Source organism: Aquarana catesbeiana, linkage group LG02, assembly GCF_042186555.1.
Source record: "Aquarana catesbeiana isolate 2022-GZ linkage group LG02, ASM4218655v1, whole genome shotgun sequence".
NCBI lineage: Eukaryota > Metazoa > Chordata > Amphibia > Anura > Ranidae > Aquarana > Aquarana catesbeiana.
In genome coordinates this window covers 387,810,081-387,826,698 of record NC_133325.1, presented here as the reverse complement: position 1 = coordinate 387,826,698, position 16,618 = coordinate 387,810,081, and the positions used below count along the sequence as shown (strand labels likewise).

Sequence of the window (16,618 nt, the reverse complement as noted above, 5' to 3'; positions counted from 1 at the left end):
TTTTTTTTTTTTACCAAAAATATGTAGAAGAATACATATTGGCCTAAACTGATGAATACATTTTGTTTTTTTAAAAAACAATTGTGGATATTTATTATAGCAAAAAGTAAAAAGTATTGTTTTTTTTTTCAAAAATTGTTTATAGCGCAAAAAATAAAAACCGCAGAGGTGATCAAATACCACCAAAAGAAAGCTCTATTTGTGGGTAAAAAAAAGGACACAAATTTAATTTGGGCACAGTATCGCACGACCGCGCAATTGTCAGTTAAAGTGACGCAGTGCCAAATTGTAAAAAGTGCTCTGGTCAGGGAGGGGGTAAAATCTTCCGGGGCTGAAGCGGTTAAATAAGTGAGCAGTCCCTGTACTGGATGCTTTTTTTATTATTTAAAAAGACTCTGACTCTCACTGTAGAAGACATCCAGGTGTTTAAAGACCCTGTAGATAAAAAGCTGGAAGCCTTTTCTAAGGCCTTATTCTTCTTCCCAGGCCCTGCCCTACAACCCATCAGTGTTGCAATGCCCATCTATCAGACCTGGTCCAAGGAATTGTCTCGAGGTCCTGGATCTATTCTAAGGAACCCTTTTGTCCTCCCAACAACTGACCCCCTTCACTTTGACCCTACTTTGCTGTGTTGAATAAGGCTACTGTAGCACCTATTCTATGCCAAATATCTAGAATCAACTTCCTTGTGATACATATGCGATTGGCCATCACTGAGGAAAAGAGTACATTTTTGCTCCAGAGAAACAAGGCAAAACCTCAATCTGGAAAAACCTTCTACTTATAAGAGTAAGAACTTTTGTTTCTCTCAGACCTTTCTCTCAGTCCAAGGCAAAGCTGAAAACTCAGTTCTGCTATAAGTCCTTATCCTCAAATCCACAAACAAGTTTTCCTTTCAGTGAGGGGATTCCCCCACTTGTTGGAGTGGGGGGATGTCTGTTGCCCATAAGCTGGAAGTTTGGTCTTTGCCTCCACCCAGTTCGTGATGTCAAACTTTCTAACATCCCCGCAAAAATTGGCAGTATCTGGGTCTGGTCCTGGATAAAGTGTTAAAGATTTTCCTTCCAGAGGACAAACTCGAGACCAGCCAGTCCTCTGCTTTTTGTATGAGGCTTAATGGTGGCCTCTTTGGAAGCAGTTCCATATGCCTAATTTTACTGCAGACCATTGTAACTCTATTTTGGCAGTGTGGGATAAGCAGGCTTAGACTCTGGATCATTGCATATGCCAGACCCACAAAGGCAGGCTTGCCCTGGCCAGATGAATCATGAGTCCAGTGCTGGAGTCAGGGGAATCTTGAATCCTGTTCATTTGGATAGTTCTCACAATGGATGTTAGCCTGTCGGGCTGGGGAGAGTCTTCGATATGCTATCTGTGCAAGGGAATTGGTCACAGGAGAAAGTCCATCTCCCTATCAGTATCCTGGTGCTCAGGGCCATTAAGTTGTCCCTTCAATGCTGAACTTGTCACTTGTGAAGTCATCTAACCAAAATCCAGTTGGACACTGCCACAGCAGTGACTTATATCAGCCATCAAGGAAAAACCAGATGTCTTCTAGCTCAAAGAGTTTCACCTCTGTCTACCATGCATGGTCTGGATCAAGATTTGGCCTTGAGTACCAAGGGTCAAGTCTCAGACCTAGCAGTTCTTTTTCAAAAAACACTTGCCTCTCACTCCCCAGTGAAGGTCTTTGTACAGGGTGTTGCTTACATTGTACCTGGTTATGACAGTTCTTTAGAAACCATCCTTTAAACCTGTCAGGGATATTTCTCCGTCTACTCTAAGGCCCCTTTCACACGATCGGACCGTTCAGGTCCGCCTGTCAGTTTTGACGGCGGACCTGAACGGGCGATCCATGTTAGCCTATGGAGCGTCGGATGTCAGCGGAGACATGTCCGCTGACATCCGACCCCGTCCGATCCACTAAAAGCAGACGTATGGCTCTACGTCCAGATCCATCGCTGGCGGATCGGATCGGGTGAGATCTGACGAAAACGGACACGCTGTCCGTTTTCGTCCGATCCCTCCATAGGCGGCAGCGGCGCCTGACAAGCCCCTCCCCGCTCAGTGAGCAGAGAGGGACCTGTCATCCGCCGGCTCAGCGGAGATCAACGGACAGATCTCCCGCTGAGCCGGCGGACCGAGGCGGGCTCCGTAGAAAAGGAGCCCGCCTCGTGTGAAAGGGGCCTTACTCAAAAGGTTGCCTTTCTTGTTGCCATCACCTCAACTATTTCTTGTGCTTCACAGAGACTAGGATGTTTTGAGGCCCAAGGCCTCTTTTTTCCTTCCCGAGGTGGTTTCTTCCTTTTACCTTAACCAGGACATTGTTTTCCCTGGACATTGTTGGATGACTGCTCAATGTCATGCAAAGGAGATTTCACTCCATTATATGGATGCGCTGTTCAAGTCTGTCTGTCAGCTACAGCGTCCTTTAAATTGTCGGACTCTCTTCTTGTCATTCCTGAAGGTCCATGTAGGAGACAGCCTGCTTCTCATTCTATTTTTGCCAGGTAGATTCAGCAGCACATCATTCAAGCTTACAGGTTTAAAGTGGTTCTAAACTCAAAAGGTTTGTACCTTTAATTCTTTCTCTGCTTTAAGGTAGAAAACCTTCCAATACCTGTTCCCCCTACCCCCCTCTTTAAACACTTACCTGAGTCATCTCACGATCCAGCTGTCCCCATTTACAGGGTCGTTGCTGTCTTTTCCTTGTTGCAAAGGAGACTCTGAGAGCAGAAGAAGCCATAGGCTCCTACTGCGGTCAGTCAAATCCTGTGAGGAGTTAGCAGGGGCGTGGCCGAGCAACGCTTTGTGTGTCGCACACAGCCCGCCATGGGAGCATGTCAGTACAGGTGCCCTCTCAGCATACGGCTTGCTGAGGAGGCACCCACAGGAAAGGAGAAGCGGGGAGCGTCAGTAGGGAACTTCAGAAGAGGAGGTAAGGGGCTGCTTTGTGCAATGACATATAACTTAATTTTTATTTTTATTTTTTTAAATGCCTTTATATTCACTTTAAGAACAATGTTCCACCTTTCACTGTTAAAGCACTCTCTACCATATCTGTTAGTGAATTGAAGAAGAAAAGCACTAAATTGCCGCATCCGTAAATTTAGAGAGAAAAAAAGGGGAGTACTACTAAGAGTACTACCAAAGGTCGGACTTTGTAGGCTAGGAAACAATGAAGAGGTGACAGAAATAATTCTTCATCATATTTATTAGAAAAAACAAAATATAAACATCATATTTATAATATTCAAAAAGGGGGATAAAGGACAGTCTACATGCATATGTTACAGTTTATACAATGAGCCCTTGTGCATCTACGCGTTTCACTGTGAGGCTTCTTCAGGACACGGCCAAGGTTCAAAGGAGTAACAAGTAAGAGACAAGAGAACAAATCTCACTCTCTGAAATGAAATACCTTGCCATTAAAATCACAGCTTTTGCACAAACAAAAAACAACATTTAATATTAAAAAGCATATGTTAGACCAAGCAGGGAAAACTCAAGGAGGACAAACACTGTTGAAAGGTACCTGAAAATAGAATATGCTTAATATGTAGAGCCCAAAGGTGCGGGGGACTTTTCCAAATCATCAGCTATGAAAGAGCAAATATAATGCAGCGGGTATATATATATATATATATATATATATATATATATATATATATATATATATATATATATAAAAGAAAAAAAAAAGGAACATACAGATTACCTACTAGTAAGTGAATTTCAGATGATTAAACAGGGCAAGTGAGACCTTCACTCCATAGGTAGTATGGAAACAGCAAGACGGTAGTATACACGGTCCTTTTTTTTTTTATTTGTTTTTTTATATATATATATATATATATATATATATATATATATATATATATATATATATATTTATTTATATTTATACCCCCATTGCATTATATCTGCTTTTTCATAGCTGATGATTTGGAAAAGTCCCCCGCACCTTTGGGCTCTACATATTAAGCATATTCTATTTTCAGGTACCTTTCAACATTGTTTGTCCTCCTTGAGTTCTCCCTGCTTGGTCTAACATATGCTTTTTAATATTAAATGTTGGTTTTTGTTTGTGCAAAAGCTGTGATTTTAATGGCAATGTATCTCATTTCAGAGAGTGAGATATGTTCTCTTGTCTCTTACTTGTTACGCCTTTGAACCTTGGTTGTGTCCTGAAGAAGCCTCACGGTGAAACGCGTAGATGCACAAGGGCTCATTGTATAAACTGTATGCATGTACACTGTCTTTTATCCCCCTTTTTGAATATGATGTTTATATTTTGTTTTTTCTAGTAGATATGATGAAGAATTATTTCTGTCACCTCTCCATTGTTTCCTAGCCTACAAAGTCTGACCTTTGGTAGTACTCTTAGTAGTACTCTCCTTTTTTCATATCTGTTAGTGCTTCCTGGACATCTGTTTCACAGATTAGCAAGGCTGCTACCTGGTCATCACATATTTGCTACTTTTCACTAGATGGACATTCAGGTTTCAGCTGATTCTTCAGGCATCTCTGTAGGCTGGGTCAAGCTTCTTCAGTTAAAACTATGGGTTTTATTGGGCCTGTTAGCCTTTTGTTTTCTTTGTTACCCACCCCTCAGACTGGAGTCTTGGAGTGCACCTCTGTGCTGCATCATTGATGTGATGCTGCAGTTGTCCCATGTTGCTCCAAAACGGAGAATGACTTTATCCTGTGCCCCTTAATGTATTAAAAGAAAAGGATTTTAAGAATTTTTTTTTTCATTTTGAATAAACAGTAGAAGGGAGTTTGTTAAAAACCTTTCTGGTTTTTATAGCTGTTTATATCCCAACTGGGAAGATTTACCCATTTGGTCCTGATGAACATTATTAGTGGCACTTAAAGTAACGACAAATCCAAAACTAAAAAATGTATATAGGCAATTGAATTTCAACCAGGCTCGTTTTAATATGAAGACATTTTTGGAGATGGAGCTAAATCTTCAAATTGACCTTTGCTTGATTGGTTTAGCAGTGTGGGGGTGTTTGATGTTGCCGGTCAACAAACTGTGCCTACATATGAATTTTACAATAGACAGTAGAAAACCTCAGGCTTTATAGACAGAAATCTTAACTCATTTCTATTTCTTTTATGTCAGAAAGCCACTGCAGAAATACCTTACAGTGAACATTCGTTAAAGGAAGATTTAATCGGTGATTTAAAAGGTATGCTATTTACTTTAAATATGCTCATTAAACCTTTTTTTATCACTCATTACAAGGGCAGGCATATCCACATATAAATAATCAGAATAAACTTTCTAAGCAGGCTTTACAGTGGGCCTAATATCTGATGAAGGTCCCGTCTTAAAGCTATTATGATAAAATATTTTTTAGGGCAGCTCTTAACAGCTTTTTTTATTTTTTACTTTAAATTCAAATATTTCTTTTTTGACAATTATATCATTATGCAGCTAGGCAAGGTGTACTTTTGCTTGATGTCCAGTAGCACAGTGTGACTTTAAGGCAGCTGCAGACACCTGTTGTAAGTGCTCTTTCCTTCTTCAGTCATATAAAAGTTTATGCTTTCCCAAAAAAGATTTATTGTATAAAATACATTTTTTTTTCAGCTTCACAAGAAATATCAACTCCCCCTGTAGCAACAGAACCTAAAAAGTTTTCAGCGTTCAAAACCGGTGCGTAAATTTGGGACTTATTATATGTATATGTTTAATGTTTTATAGTGGTACAGCTCATGTTTTTCTAATCATTTATTTCTAACCTGTACTTTGGGAATGGGTGAGCAGTCCAAGAAACAATTGAATCAACTCAGTAATGGCAATTTACCAGTAAACTGGTGATATTCTCATAAATACCCCAGATTTCCTCTCCTCCCCCTGGGACACCAGTTTTGCCTAATGCCCCGTACACGCGGTCGGACTTTGTTCGGACACTCCGACAACGAAATCCTAGGATTTTTTCCGACGGATATTGGCTCAAACTTGTCTTGCATACACACGGTCACACAAAGTTGTCGGAAAATCCGATCATTCTAAACGCGGTGACGTAAAACACGTACGTCGGGACTATAAACGGGGCAGTGGCCAATAGCTTTCATCTCTTTATTTATTCTGAGCATGCGTGGCACTTTGTCCGTTGGATTTGTGTCGGAAAATCCGATGGAAAATGTGTGATGGAGCCTACACACGGTCGGAATTTCCGACAACTAGGTCCTATCACACATTTTCCATCGGACAATCTGACCGTGTGTACGGGGCATAAAAGACAAACTACCTGTTAATACCAGAATGATGTTTTAAAGAGAGTTCCCCCAATTTTGAAGAAAGTTTTAAAGATCATAAGTGCTGGGAGTGAGCAACCAAGCTGCCTGCATCTTGCAGCAATGGGCAAACCAGTCTATAAGCCTGGTGAAATGGTTGTGAACCCATTTATTGACAGAATATCAAAGAAATCCTGTTGAAACAGTATTTTGCAAATTGACTTGTAACAACCATAAAGTCAAGCACAAATGCAGAAAACTGACGTTTGCCTGAATTATGCACCTTTTGTGCTATTCTGCTGTAGTATTATGTTTCATTATACATGACAATGTGGCTTTGTGTTGTGCTTACCTGCCATTATTGAGCACTAGACTAAATAATATACACTATATAAATTATCAAAATTCACTATATGAATTATCAAAAGATTGCAAGCAGAGCAGGTTATCTAACTTGTCTGATCACTTATCCTCTATGACTCCAGCTATTGGCACCTGCAAACACCTACAGGCAAGCAGCTCGGTCTGTCTAAAACTGGCTTGTTGAAACAACTGTTCATGTCAATGCAAATAAGCTTGTGTTACATCACTGCTGACATATTGGGTTTTTGTTTTATTTTACCTCATCTGGACATTTGTCAGTAAATGTAGGCAAAAAACTAAATGGTTACAGGGGTGGTTGAGAAGTAATTTAGAATGCTGACTGTCTATAGCATAAATAAAGCAAGCTTGCCGCCATTTTGAACTTTCAAGTACTGTTTGAATGCTATTACCGGTTAGCTAGAAAATCCCCACTGATCTTGGTTTCATATGGGTAATACAGTAAGGGGTTGGCTTTTCTGATTTTGGTACTGAGATGTGTTTGTAGACCTCAGCCTTGCCTAACTCACCATCCTGCGGGAAGGTGAATGCTTACTTATTGGCCACTGAGGTACTCTTGAAGATGGGTAAAATAGGGTTGACAAGTAGACCAGGATTAGCCCCAACGCAAGGGGCAATTTATAATCCTTGGGGGGTGATTTACTAAAACCGGAGAGTGCAAAATCTGGTGCAGCTCTGCATAGAAACCAATCAGCTTCTAGATTTTTTTTTTTTTTTTTGTCAAAACTTAATTGAATTAAAATTGAAGTTAGAAGCTGATTGGCTAACATGCACAGCTGTACCAGACTTTGCACTCTCCACTTTTAGTAAATCAAACCCTTAGTGACAAAGGATAAAATCAGAGGCGTGCACACAGGAGGCATTTCTAACACACCTATTTGCAAGCATTGTGTGGGGGCAAAGGACGTAATGCCTTTAGCAGTAGTTACATTTTGCATTCTAATCATGTCATATGGATGATTAGGTGATTCCCCTATGTCCAGGGCGGCAATATTTCTAATACGTGAGAGTGATTTATGCAGTTTTTTTTTTTTTTCATCCTGACTAGAGTTTGTCTTGAAGTGCCATTGATTAAAAGTTCAGAAGTTTACTTAATAACATTATAGCTTGGTTAACAAATATAATTTGCAACTTATCACTTGCTCTTTTCTACTTGGTAACTCTTAGAAGGTTGTGATTTTCTTACAATGTAACAGAAGTGTTTTTGCAATCTAATCCTATATTTTCTATCAAAAGTTGCTGAGACATTCCTAGTAAAATGTTCCCTTATTCCTTAAAATGTTTTGACAACAAGGAATATACAGTACATTTCCAGGTCATATGAGTTAAACAGATATTTGACTAATGAGTATATATTGTATGTGTGGACTAGCTTTGTTTAAATAACCCACTTACTCTTAAAATGTACATTGGGATTTAGGTTATAATCTCTCAAATCCATCTTTATTGTGCAATGTAATTATACAGTATTAATGAGATTCTAATAATCTCTAAGTATACTTTCTAAGTGGACACACTGCTTTTTATTTATTTATATTTGCTGTAGGGTTTGGAAGGGCATCTTAATTCTCACAAATCTATTTAAACTGCCACATTTATTAAACTTATTTTGTGATTTGTTAACCTTTACAATTGCTCAAATCACTGTTATACGTTTTTGTGCTTTAGCTAAATTACAAACATCCTCCTGTAATAAATTAAAAATGCTTCAGAATGGGTGATCGCAGATGGGTAGATGTTGCATCCTGCAATGTCCAGCTCAGCTGACATAAAAGTTTTAGGCACTTTGTTCCCTTACTTGCATGGAAATGAAATGATTGGTTCCAGCATGCTCAGAGAAGAAATTATTAATAAATATGTGGAAGTTTTTAAAGTGGTTGCAAACCTCAGACATGAAATATGAAGAAAACATATGCTTCTATACTGTGTACCTGTCTTAATTAAAAGCACTAAGTGTTGTTTCTGTCTGCTGCTTTGTTCCTCTGCTATCAGCATGAGTCACTTATGGCAATTTTTCCTGGCACCAAGAGAAAAAAGGTGACAGGGGAGGGACCTCCAACTGATTGACAGCCACAGCTCTTTTCCTGTGATTGGGGTGATGGGGAGTGTCTCTTCCAATCAGCTCTAAGATATCACCTCACTGAGCTCTCAGCTCTCTGCCCCCTTTTTTCTGAACTCTCAGACAAGCTTATAAATTCAGCACTTTGAATGGATGTAGAGAAGAGAAGACTGCAGGTAGACAGATACAACTTATGTAGGAGGATTTTCTCATCCCTGTGCATCACCTGTGGATAGTCCCTTCTTTTGGTATATGTAAGGGTTTACAACAACTGTAAAGTAAAACCAGGCATAGTCAAAAGATCACTAAACCGATTGTAGGTAAAATAAATCAGACCCTGAAGTCACAAACATGATACAAGGGTTTTTGTTTAAAAAGACATGATTAGACATTTGCAAGATCCCTAGTTCACTTGGCATGCGCAGCCATTATTTACTGCAATTCAAGCAAGAATCCAGACCCATTAACACTGGTTTATATCTGCCTTATCAGCACAAAACAATAATAAAAAATATTTCCAGACCAAGCAACTGATGTCTTCATGCATGGAGGTCCTTGATTACTATTACTATTCAGTTGTGTTGTGTAGTGATTATGGGGTACACGCAGACCTAATAAGGGGTGCCTTGTTAAGCTTTCCTGATTATCAGTGTAGAAAAGCTGAACTGAGCTAGACAGATTAACCATGTTTGCGTTAACCTGTAATGCAAAAATGCAGATTGCACAGCCTATCCATTTTCCTGAAAATCTCTTCATTGGTATTGCTGTGCTGGATGGACCCCACAATTGGGAGAGTTACCTTGGAGCTGACATCCATTTTCACATGCTAGTTGTGTATTTTCTAGAATTAATCTGCAGATAGTGTTTGTGCTCTATACTTTTTAGGCGATTGCATTGCCCATGCAGGTTTGTTGATTGGCAAATATGTAGCTGCTGCTATGATCAGATCATAGACATATCATTTTCAGGAGTCATACACAACTCATACTTCAAGGTAATAATGAATCTATTGGTTGCATTTTTTGAACGAATCATATTGTTTTTTGAGAAATGAGCAGTGCCAGAGTAGTCTGCTCACTTTTACAAGTGAGATCTCGCAGTAGGAGTGTGCAGGTTCTTGGCACAAATACTCACTTAGTAGCCAAAACATGTTTGTACTTCTGCCCACAATCTAATTTTATTTTTTTATTTTTTTTTTTTTACTGTTACTGCCATGTATTGCACTGCAATAATGGATGCTTGAAAAATAAATGATTAACAAATCAGATTTAACTCTTAGCCATCGCTCAAGATGAATAATTAGATGAGCATATAATACATTTACAGGTGATTGCTGTGGAGTAATATCAGCAGGGTATATAATCTGCTAAGTACATAATACTAGTTCTCACACATGCATTTATATTCTACTTTTAGAAATGGCATACCAAGTAATAATAATGAATAATATCAGAAAATCTTTTTTTTTTTTCTTCCGACAGCAGGGCAATTAACTAAAAATGTGTTGCCTGCCTGTGTATGCCCCAGTAAAGCTGGTAATAAGCAGTGATTTCAGCACATGCAGAAAATAGGTCATGCCAATGGCAATTGTAATGACTTCTGTTTCATTTTGCAGGCAGGCAATACCTTCACAGTAAGAAGATTAACTGTGTGCACTAATTCTTGTGCTAATTCATTTTTTAGATTCAGATAAGCTACCAAGTATTTAAATTCTTTGGTTTACTGAGAGGATTACTTCTAGTTCCCTAAACCATATAACCCAATATTTGTGAGCAGTGCAGTTGATTTGAGCATTGTGTGTGAGAGGTGGGTAGTATATAGGTTCAGAAACTACTGGCAGTGAGTGCTGACAGCTGGCAAAAGTTCACTGGGAATTTTCTGCCTAGCAGTTTTTAAAATGACCGCAAGCACCATATAGGCAATGTCACAGAAATCAGTAGACTAGAGCCATGGGCAACATCTGACAACAGGCAAGACAGATGCAGAGCTACGTAAGTCCTTAGACAGATGGCCTGCTCAAACAGGATACAGTAACAGATTCAGTAGACTGATGTCCAGGTCAAATACAGAAGAACAGGTTCTGTGTTCCAGACAGGTAAAATAAGCAATGACGAACAACAGCAAGGTAAGGGGCATATGAGCAGGATAGGCACAGACAAGTGAAGGACAAATGTCAAAGATAGTCAGACTTCCAACTATTGCATTGGCAAATGGACAAACCTGTTGATCAAGCAAAGGCTGAATTCCCAGCATTTGCGTTTGCGACACTCCTAAATCTCAGCGACTCGTGCACCAAAGTCAAGTAGTTTTAAAATACTCCACTTTTACATTGTGGTGCAAAAAATGTGCCAAATTGAAAATAAAATATCAATGGTTCATATCTTACGAAAGTCAAGCTAATTAAGACCAAATTTCTTTTGGCGTACAGAGAGAAACTGGAGCAAACAGATTTTGCGAAAGTGTCTAGACCGGTATATGGATTCTGCACCATTTTAAGAATGCATAAGAGACGCCTATGCAAAATCTGTCTTCACCAGTCTTTATGAATTCCTGGTTATTGATAGGAATTTAATAAAGCTGCTGCACTACTTTTCTGGTGCTAATCCCTCTTGTTGTTGTATTGAAACAAATTCATTAAGCATTTGTAACACTTTTGGTTCTGACAGTGACTTTTGCACCAGAGTCAGGTAGTTCTAAAATGCATAATTTTTACATTGTGGTGCAATGAATATGCCAAATTCAAAATAACATACCAGCAGTTTCTATCTTATGAAAGTGGAGCTAATTAAGACCAACTCTCTTTAGGCATACAGAGAGAGAAATTAGTGCAGAAAGATTTTGAGAAAGTGTCTCTTGTGCATTCTAAAAGTGACGCAGCATGGGCCAAGTTCTAGGCAGGTACATGAATTTGGCATATGCTGTATCACTTTTAGAATGAATAAGAGACACTTTCCAAAATCTGTCTGTACCAGTCGTTATCAATTCCAAGGGTTTGTGGCATACTTCTCAAAATTTCAAGAAATGTCTTACTTTTTTTGGCCTCAGGTGCTCATTTGTTATAATGTTTGACATACTGAATTATTTTGTAGCCTTTGCATACATTTTCAACAAAGTAAAGGGACAGTTAATTATAGAAATGTTTTGTCATGTTCCATAAATTTCAACCCACCTGTAAACGAATGAGCCTGCATAAAACAAAAAAATGACTAATGATCACAAATTTAGCCTGTATGTGTATGAAGTCATCATGTTTTTTTTTTCTCCTTTTTTCACTCAGCTGTTTACCAGGACTCATATACACCTAAAACAAGGCCACGATCTAGGTAACACTTTGCCTAACTATTTATTAGAATAATGATAAACTATATATTTGTTTAGCACTTTTCAAAATGAAATGTGCCCTACAGTAATAGAGAAAATTACAAGTTATTAAAAGTAATAACATAAAAAGCACTTTTAAACTGTCTACAATTCAGAATGGTGGGTCCATGATAACAAAAACGCCTCTTTACAATTCCTTAGTTTAGTTTCAGAAAATACTTTTGAATCATAGTACTTAATCCCTTTAACTGTCATGAATGTTTAACATACGTTCTGGCTGTACGATATTTTAGGTAGCCAATGATGTATGTCATATTTCAGTCAAAGGGTTAAAAGAAGCTTATGGCTGCAACAGCATCTTACAACATAAAGTCTTATGATACAAGCACCTCCCTTTGTTATTTGTTTTACAAAATGTACAAATGGAACAGACTAGTATGTTTTGCATAACCCTTTGGGTTTTCCAGTATCTCAGTCTTCAGAGAAAGAAAAAAAAGTTGGCAATCCTCAACTTTCCACCAGCTACAGTGCCTTGAAAAATTTTCCCCACTTTGTCACGTTACAACCAAAAAGTAAACGTATTTTATTGGGATTTTATGTGATAGACCAACACAAAGTGGCACATAATTGTGAAGTGGAAGTAAAATGATTATATTATATTGTTTTCCAAATTTTTTACAAATAAATATGTGAAAGGCGTGGCATGCATTTGTATTCAGCCCCTTTATTCTGATACCCCTAACTAAAATCTGGTGGAACCAATTGCCTTCAGAAGTCACCTAATTTGTAAATAGAGTCCACCTGTTTACTTTACTTTGATCTCAGTATAAATACAGCTGTTCTGTGAAGCCCTCAGAGGTTTATTAGAGAACCTTAGTGAACAAACAGCACCATGAAGGCCAAGGAACACACCAGACAGGTAAGGGATAAAGTTGTGGAGAAGTATAAAGCGGGGTTAGGTTATAAAAAAAAATATCCCAAGCTTTGAACATCTCACGGAGCACTGTTCAATCTATTATCCGAAAATGGAAAGAGCATGGCACAACTGCAAACCTACCAAGACATGACCGTCCACCTAAACTGACAGGCCGGGCAAGTAGAGCATTAATCAGAGAAGCAGCCAAGAGGCCCATGGTAACTCTGGATGAGCTGCAGAGATCCACAGCTCAGGTGGGAGAATCTGTCCACAGGACAACTATTAGGCCCCCGTTCACACTAGTTCGATGCAATAACCCTGAATTGCACAGTGGTTTTACACTAAGATCTGTGATCCGATTCCAGTGCGGACCAAATAAAGGGTCCTGCACCATTTCTTTGTGAATGCAATGTGATTTCAGCCATACAGTTTGTATGGTTGAAATCGCATTGCACAGACATCGCATGTGATGTGCACAGCAATGCGGTGTGAATCACATGCGATGTCTGACATCACACTAGTGTGAACCGGGCCCGAGTCACGCACTCCACAAATCTGGCCTTTATGGAAGAGTGGCAAGAAGAAAGCCATTGAAGAAAGAAAGCCATAAGAAATCCCGTTTACAGTTTGCGAGAAGCCATGTGAGGGACACTGCAAACATGTGGAAGAAGGTGCTCTGGTCAATTGAGAACAAAATTTAACTTTTTGGCCTAAAAGCAAAACGCTATGTGTGGTCGGATAACTAACACTGCACATCACTCTGAACATACCATCCCCACCGTGAAACATGGTGGTGGCAGCATCATATTGTGGGGATGCTTTTTTCAGCGGGGACTGGGAAGCTGGTCAGAGTTGATGGGAGGATGGATGGAGCCAAATACAGGAGAATCTTAGAAGAAAACCTGTTAGAGCCTGCAAAAGACTAGATCAAAGCATATTCATGTGTTAGAATGGCCCAGTCAAAGTCCAGACCTAAATCCAATTGAGAATCTGTGGCAAGATTTGAAATTTGCTGTTCACAGACGCTCTCCGTCCAATCTGACAGAGCTTGAGCTGTTTTGCAAAGAATGGGCAAAAATGTCACTCTCTAGATGTTGCAAAGCTGGTAGAGACATCCCCAAAAAGACTTGCAGCTGTAATTGCAGTGAAAGGTGGTTCTACAAAGTATTGACTCCGGGGGGCTGAATACAAATGCACACCACACTTTTCAGATATTTATTTGTAAAAAATGTTGAAAACCATTTATCATTTTCCTTCCACTTCACAATTATGTGCCACTTTGTGTTGGTCTATCATATAAAATCCCAATAAAATACATTTACCTTTTTGGTTGTAACATGACAAAATGTGGAAAATTTTGAGGGGCTTTTTCAAGGCACTGTATAAAAGATATATTGGTCAAAGAGTGCACAATGAAAACCACTTTTTCTTTAAAAAAAATAGGAAATTCATTCCGTATTCTGTTTCACGCCACTAATACAATTTACATTAAATCAAGTGTAATAATTAAAGGTGTTTTTTATTTTTTTAAACATCATACTATGTATGAAACAGGTGAAAGACGTGTCAATGCCAACTACAGTAGATAACCAGACATAGCATTCTGCCATGTTGTTTTCTCACCTAGTATCAGTTGATCTGTAAGGTTACCTACAATGCTCATTTACACTGTTTAAATACCACTATGATTGGCAGGACCTAGACATCATGAAATACAAAGTAATATAAATTTGCTGTTCTGCATGTGACTTTTAAAACAAGTGATCTAAAGAGGTAATGTTACAAGCCACGCAAACCAAGTGATGCACTCCTCAGTCAAGCACTGGTAATGGTTGTGATATGCACAACTGCATTCAAACAGAATCAGGATCAAATTCCTGTTTACAATTGTCATTTAGGAATGTTATTTGTGCTTACATGCACATCACTTGCAAAAATTAGGGAATTCCCTCTATAATAGCACTGGGAAAGCAAATTTAGTTAAAATCTCTTTTCTTACACTTCTTATAATATATTCCGCAATTGGAATTATTGTCTAGGTATTGTGATTACAGTATATTGATGCTACAATTTTATTTTCTATCTACAGTGTCTTGAAAAAGTATTCATACCCCTTGAAATTTTCTAAATTTTGTCATGTTACAACCAAAAACGAAAATGTATTTTATTGGGATTTTATGTGATAGACCAACAGAAAGTGGCACATAATTGTGAAGTGGAAGAAAATTGATAAATGGTTTTCAATTTTTTTATCAAATAAATATCTGAAAAGGGGGGGGCGTGCATTTTTATTCAGCCCCCTTTACTCCGATAGCCCTAACTAAAATCTAGTGGAACCAATTGCCTTCAGAAGTCGCCTAATTAGTAAAGTCGAGTCCACCTGTATGTAATTTAATCTCAGTATAAATACAGCTGTTCCCTGAAGCCCTCAGAGGTTTGTTAGAGAACCTTAGTGAACAAACAGCATCATTAAGGGCAAGGAACACACCAGACTGGTCAGGGATAAAGTTATGGAGAAGTTTAAAGGGGTTGTAAGGGTTCCGTTTAAAACAAAAACAAAACCATGTCATACTTACCTTTGCTGTGCAGTTGGTTATGCACAGAGTGCCCCCGATCCTCCTCTTCCGGGATCCCTCCATGACACTCCTGGCTCCTCCTCTTCTCCAGTGTCCCGCCAGAGAAGCGCTTTTCGATGGGACACCCATGCGGGCGTGCTCCCGTGTCCTGCTGCTGCGTTTGTTCACGCAGGACTCGGCTCCGCCCCCCGACACCCACGTCATTGGATTTGACAGCAGCAGATTGATAGCTGCGCTGCTATCAATCTATCCAACCAGGACACGAGACACCAGCCAAAGCTGGTGTGCTCGTCCCCGGGGAGAGAAAGACAGGGCTCAGGTAAGTAAAACAGGGAGTCTGGGGGGCTACAGCATGACAGAAGGTTTTTCACCATAATGCGTAGAATGCAATAAGATGAAAAACAGCGAGGGTTTACAACCCCCTTAAAGCAGGGTTAGGTGTTAAAAAAATATCCCAAGCTTTGAACATCTCTCGGAGCACTGTTAAATCCATCATCCAAAAATGAAAAGCGTATGGCACAACTGCAAATCTACCAAGACATGGCCATCCACCTAAACTGACAGGCCGGGCAAGGAGAGCTTTAATCAGAGAAGCAGCCAAGAGGCCCATGGTAACTCTGGAGGAGCTGCAGAGATCCACAGCTCAGGTAGGAGAATCTGTCCACAGGACAACTATTAGTCGTGCACTCCACAAATCTGGCCTTTATGGAAGAGTGGCAAGAAGAAAGCCATGCTATGTGAATTAAATCCTGACTGCTGTTTATGTTTTAAATAATTTACTAAAAATACGTTGAACATAATATTTTATGTGTTGTGGATTATACAGCTATATTATGCTTCCTGGCACAATTAATATTTAAAAAAAAAATGTTTGCATAGTCAGCAGAAACTCTTCTCAACTTTACCTTGTCTGTTCTACGTTGTAAAAAATATATAGGGAATAGAATGGATTTTTATTTACTGCATAGCTACCAGTTGATAACATGGTGAATTGCATATTTTGCTAGTTAAAGTGTAAACCCAATCATTTATTTTTATATATACTTTAACATGTAGGTGAAAATTCCAGTATCAGTTTCAATATTTTTAAAATCCATTTGTCATTAAAATAAT

At 39.0% G+C, this 16,618-nt stretch overlaps 1 protein-coding gene across 3 annotated transcripts in view; it reads left to right on the top strand.

Annotated features, from left to right (window-relative positions):
• REPS2 (RALBP1 associated Eps domain containing 2) overlaps nucleotides 1-16,618 on the top strand; it is a 261,119-nt gene that overhangs the window by 141,356 nt on the left and 103,145 nt on the right. For all 3 annotated transcript variants that reach the window (XR_012241643.1, XM_073615186.1, XM_073615185.1), the window contains exons 11-13: nucleotides 5,132-5,198; nucleotides 5,603-5,668; nucleotides 11,970-12,015. Coding sequence is in view for 2 of the 3 variants with exons in the window: in XM_073615186.1 (XP_073471287.1) it covers nucleotides 5,132-5,198; nucleotides 5,603-5,668; nucleotides 11,970-12,015 (179 nt within the window). In the remaining variant the exon portion in view is untranslated. The remainder of the gene's footprint in view (nucleotides 1-5,131; nucleotides 5,199-5,602; nucleotides 5,669-11,969; nucleotides 12,016-16,618) is intronic.